This window comes from Opisthorchis viverrini, assembly GCF_000715545.1.
Source record: "Opisthorchis viverrini unplaced genomic scaffold opera_v5_380, whole genome shotgun sequence".
In the NCBI taxonomy this organism is placed as follows: domain Eukaryota; kingdom Metazoa; phylum Platyhelminthes; class Trematoda; order Opisthorchiida; family Opisthorchiidae; genus Opisthorchis; species Opisthorchis viverrini.
In genome coordinates this window covers 105,696-111,710 of record NW_008752036.1, presented here as the reverse complement: position 1 = coordinate 111,710, position 6,015 = coordinate 105,696, and the positions used below count along the sequence as shown (strand labels likewise).

At 40.0% G+C, this 6,015-nt stretch overlaps 1 protein-coding gene across 1 annotated transcript in view; it reads left to right on the top strand.

Annotated features, from left to right (window-relative positions):
- Positions 1 to 3,626, top strand: part of T265_10538 (hypothetical protein) — a gene marked incomplete at both ends in the record, with an annotated part of 13,362 nt that extends 9,736 nt beyond the window's left edge. Inside the window, 2 exons of the mRNA XM_009176934.1 lie at positions 2,123 to 2,275; positions 3,498 to 3,626. Of these exons, the coding sequence (XP_009175198.1) occupies positions 2,123 to 2,275; positions 3,498 to 3,626 (282 nt within the window). The remainder of the gene's footprint in view (positions 1 to 2,122; positions 2,276 to 3,497) is intronic.
- Positions 3,627 to 6,015: the final 2,389 nt, after the last annotated feature.

Below are 6,015 nucleotides of genomic sequence, written 5' to 3'. Positions count from 1 at the left end.
ATCCACTGTGAGCTGGTGAGTCGGAGTTCTGTGTAGCTTGCAGCTAATTATATTTAAAAGAGCTTAGTCGGGGCATGTACTCCTGCCAAAGTAGAGATGAAGGGCTCACGGATAATGAAACAGATGAATAATATGTACTACTACGCTAACATTTGGAAATTCTTGATCTGGTTTTTAAGATGAGTTAATTATTTTTTACTGCAACCTGCATGTATCTCAATGTGCGATAGCCGGCAACCAGGACGCCGATTTTTGCACTGAACGCAGAACGAGTTCTCGGCATCTATTGACGTCTTCTGGGTCACGGTCAAGATAACCAATCGGGTGAAGTTTATTCTTCCACGGGGCTAGATATAAATTTTTGGCAGTGTGAGGAGATTTGAAATTTTCTGTAGAATTTGTCCTGTCAGTGTAGCCATTCTACGCTGAAAAGTCGAGAAGCACTATACAGCTGTTTCATCCTTAGTGGGAATCATCAGCAGTGCGCAACTCACGACACTCCGAAGAGTCTCGAACACACGACCTCCCGGCTAGTAGTTTGAACACTTAACCGTTCGGCCACGAGTGAAAAGCTTTGTACTATACTGTGCTACTACTACCATACCACTATACTACGCTTGGTACTATATAGCTTACATACCTGTACTCATAAATTAAACTAATTGCCACTTTATCACAAGTTAGCCCTCCTCTGCGCATGAGGGTATGTACTATGCACCGATTTTCGAGAGGTTTTGTGAATGCGCAGTGAACTTGCAGCTAAAACATCTAGAAGAGGGTAGCTAAGGGAAGAAGACCGAATTACTCCCACAGCATGTGACATTTACCATGGATTTGACTTTTCCTGACGGTCTGACGAATGCTTGCCCGGGAATCTTAATCAAGCTTAGTATTTTGCTAACGAACGCACTTTTTTGATACAAGTACCTTTTACAAGAACTTACCTAAGACAAAGCGTATACGTGTGTGTTTGTGTACATCATACATCAATAAATTTGCAGATGCAGATGGCTACCAGAATTTATTCTGTGAGAATGACTAATCATATTAGGTCTTTTGTAATCTATGCACAATGTACAACGCCACGCAGTAAATAATTGACTAACTGCGTTCAACCCAAATTTGAGAGTGACAGTGAAGTTTGATGGGTACTAGCAATAAAGCACATGGACATTTTCACCTTCATCCGGTTGAAAGCTTTTTATTATGGCTATAGCGTTGTAACACCTCGTGTAGCATTGAGCGGCCAGTCGTCCACCCAATTTAAAACGATAGGTTGACGGCCTGCAACATATAGTAGCGTAGTCATCGTATGTCAATAACAAGGATATTTGGATTCGCTTTTCAAGGACAACCAAAGATCAAACCAGACGCGGATTCCACTCATTAGACGCTGTCAGATACAAAGAAAATGCATTTTATATTCATCGCGGTCAACAAACAATAAAAGTTTGCTGGGGCCTGAAAAATTAAGAATAACATGGGCTATGCATCATTTGTGAAAGAAATGAATATTCCAGATAACACCCATTATTGTTTTTCTCAGTCGCAATGTTTTCGCCGCACACCGGCAGATGAGACTGTGGTGTTACAAAATGCATCAGTGGGTACGTCAAATTGTGAGCAGCCACGTGATTCATTTAAGCCGGCTTCAATCACTAGTGAACACGTACAAATTCCCGTAACTCATCTAGTTTTCAAAAGCATGCTGGTCATCAAGAATAACAAAAGTTTCCATAACAGATCTCTGTTGCTTTTCGAAGAGGGACACAATTGATCCACTGAACATCATGCATACAACGTTACGTAACAGAACATGAAATTTAAATTACTAAAATTAGAAAAAGGTTGAGAGTGAAAAAAATCTGGAGGTTAGGCTAGAAGCTTACTTTAAGCGGTGTATAGCTGAAAGATTTCATTAGGCGCAATCTGACTTTCATGCAAAGTTCACCGTTTTCTTGTAATCGAAATCAGCTTATGCTTGATATAATTAACTTCAGTTTGTCTCGGTAGAGTATGTCGTGTGCATGTGTGGTCACAAGCGTCTAAAATGTTGCTACGTGGCATATATATTTGGACATCTGCGTTATTTAAACAAGCTCCTATAATTCACAGCTCCCAGCCTTCTGTGGAAACCGATGTCACACATCTATCATGTAGAAATTTGCGGGAGTTATCCGGCAATACACGTGGCATACAAGAGTTTGTTGCTCAAACATTAATTTATGAAAAGTCCACCATGCGTCTGTACATTTTGAAAATTCGTCGCCACGCGGTAAGTATTTTTGCAATCAGAATCGTTGCTGAACATACCTTTTGAGGCAACTTTCGCTGGAAACAACTTAAACAACAACGCGTTTGAAGAATAAAACTTCCACCCGATCCCCATACAGCCATTCATTCGGTATTCAGCAGTAAACCTCGAATCATGGCAATGGCCAATGTCTATGGGATACTTATGGCTTTTTAAATTGAGTGCAGGTGATCGTGTTTGGTTCTACGTGATCGATTTCCCCACATGAGTAACTAAAAAGGATGATTTGCATATAAATTTACTTCACAACAATTTTGAAAAAAATGAATATTTGCTATTGTGTTTTGTTCTACATTATACTGGTCTGCAAACAACTTGGAACTTTCGTTCGAGAAACGTGATATATGTTCAATGATGAGTCTTTACCTGCCTTATTATTTCCGCTCACCATTCTTAACTCAAATGATAGCGCATTTTTATGCATCCTTGTTGGTAAATATACAAGGTTGGGGCGTTTGATTAGGATCATATACTACACACGTTCTTCGAAATTTTTATTGTGGTCTAAATTTTTTCACGTAAAAGAATGCCTGTGCTAACATTTTGCCGGATCGGTATTATCCACCCGAGATAATGACAATATATATACTACGAATAATGTGGCCTTGAGGATACAAAATATCAGACGGATAACCCTATGGAGTAGACCTTTGTCAGGTGTTGATTGGTGCAGTCACCTTGAACAGAGTGTTTTATGGAAATTCTAACTTCTAATCTTTTGGCCACTAGCAGCAACAACTAGATTGCATTACTTTCACCAAACCGAATCATTCAGTACTCATGAGGTCAATGAGCAATTTCGCGCACGCTGCTGATCGCGCCAAGTTGCGTGAATATTTTTTTCGATCGTTTATGTGTGCTCCACAGGTGTTATTTTGATCACTACTTGCGTTTTCATACCCAGTTGTGCATTTCGCTCCACTTTGGCTGGATGCATTCCTTTTTCTGAAAACTCTACATATTTTTATGAAATTTCAAAATTAGCATAATCTCAAAAGGCTCAGAAATTTTTGGAAATCTGTGCTGTTGCCAACCCAAAACTACAGCGAACAAAGCAGTCACCATGGCAATGGTGATGAGAACAAACTTTTAATGAGGAATTGTAGAACTACCGCAGGCGTAACGAAATGGAACAGCAGACACCGCCTGTGTAACCACGATATTTATTGATTTTACTTTGCAGGAAATAGCGTTTAGTTCGGATCCGTTTTTGTATGGTGAAGAGAACGAGACGAGCGAAGAAGAGAAGAAGAAGAACGGAGAACGAGAGTACGTAGAACATGAAATTTCTTGGGAAAAGCGGGATGAGTAAATGAACATATCAGATATATCTCCAGGAAAGCCTCTGGAATACGGTTATATACTCGTTTGCTAGCAGTGAGTGGGCGCAAGATGACACTTTTTATGTGTACTGAAGTCTTTTTTCGGGTTCGTTCCACGGTTTAGCTGTAGCTGACCGGTTTTCAGTCAGAGATGTTTTCCGCCATAGCAATGTATTTCAAGGAAATTAGGAAAATGAAATCACCAATGGAACGGTGTCAGTCCACCTACATACGCTGTGAACTTCAAATTCGGAGCTATCAAAAAGGTTCAAGTAAAACGTACGGTTTATTAAATTACACAATCCCATTTTTAGTAGTTGCAGGAGACCAAAATCCCTGTACTCTTCATATGGAAATAATTAGAAGATTCTTTTTAGAGCAGGAATATGTTTGCATAAACGGACATTGTTAAGGAAGCCAACACGATTCAGGTGCGAATATTAGAGCACGTCGAATTGCTATTGCAGATTCTTGCAATGTCTTGGGATCCCCCTTAATGTACCATTTCTCAGTATAGTTTTTGAGCAAATCAATAGTTATCACCCTGCACAAATGTCTTTCGAGCCCGGATAGAGCACATGTTAAAATGGGCAAAGGAAAACGCTACGGAATAAGTGAGTTGAACGCAATTTACAATTTGAAGCTGATTTGGAGGTTACATGTAAACAAGTGATGTATTCAACAGGGGTTAGAGTAAAGTCCGCTGTCTCAAAATTTTCGAAACTTATGTAGATGTGTTTGATTAGGCGAAAGTGACGAATTATCTCAGTGGTTCGGAGCAAATGTTGACCATCTAAATGTATTTTTGGTGAGAAATTTCTAATGGAATGTTGCAAGAAACACGTTCAAAATATTGATCGCATAACCAAATGAAAAACCGGTGTATCTACAACACACGTTCTTATAAACAAGCTCAAGCTTTGTTCCGTCAAAACGGTCTCGATGCTTGCAGGATTTACCGACTGCAAAAAAAGCAACGATGTTTTTAATTGACTCTCTTACATATAACATACAGTGGCCATTCCCAAATGGATTCTAAATTCGCACTGTACCCCGAAGGGCTTCCTTGTGCTTCCGTAAAATTAATCAAGTAGTATCATCAACCAGAGCTCGCCTTTGGCAGGTCGGGGTGATTGTTTCCACTCGACACATAGCACGTTGTGTTTTGGTTTAGTCCCACAAACGTGGTTTCATAACAACCGACACGTTCTAATATCATGCACGACATACGGCCAAGTTTACATTCAATCATGATTTTCGACATATCTGTAGTAATATATCATAGCGCCAAACATCTCAATAGGCTTGATATTTGCAACGAAGTCCATCACGTACTTTTCAGGTAAGAGATCGCTTGCTGATGAAAGTCGCATCAAGATGCGGAGTTGAGGTTTACTGTGATGATGCGGCGTGAGCATATCACCGGTTTGAACGCACAATCTCTCAGATAAGCTTGGTTCTTGTTGACAACGTAAATCACCAAGCGGGCGTTGCGTGACTCACAAAGCCATGAAGACGGAAACCGCTTTTCATCATTCACCGTGGACAGATGCAAGTGTAAATCTGGCTTACGAAGTAAAATTTTTCCAGGTATACCGATGATGACATGCGTACCTCTCGGTGATAAGCACCGGAAACAGATTATTTGCAACCACAATGAGCTTGTAAAAATGATGTGAAATATACTAGGCGCTTTCACTTGAGTTTGTGACAGAATGCATTCTAATGTGTACACATGATTAACGATGCGTTGCTGACGAGAGCCCTAACTACATTTAATAAAGACACAGTACACACATTTGATTTAAATCAAACCGTGTTACTATAAATGCCTACTTCAATTCACTTGCTTTGCCGGAACTGCATGGTGTTCTTATTTGAACGATATAACTCTGAGTTATTCCTGGTGCCTTGCGTTAGCAGTATAGTAGAATTGTTTAGAGCTCGCAATTAAATGCATACATTTCGGGTCGCATGTAGAGATTTCAGCCTTAGGAACCGAATGTTTAAATTCCACGAACTTCTGTGTTACAACCGGAAACAGGAGTTCACGCTTACTTATGCTGAATTACAGATCGAACTAATGGTAATAGTGCCACACTCAGCAGTTTTAAAATTCGGCTTATATCACTGACACCGCTGGCAACGTGTTTAAATCCTCAGAACATTCTTGAAACCATCAATTGATGAAAGGAGGAGTGGAGCTCACTGACCTTTATATAGTTCAAACATACAGGGGTTGCTTGAACCATTGGGAGTCGGAAATGGATGTCAACTGATGAGAGATTATCCAAAGTGAGCAAATTTGAAAATCTTTGAGGCCACTTGCATATGGGCCCATATATGGCGTATACCTCAATGCTCTGGAAGAGCGTAAGA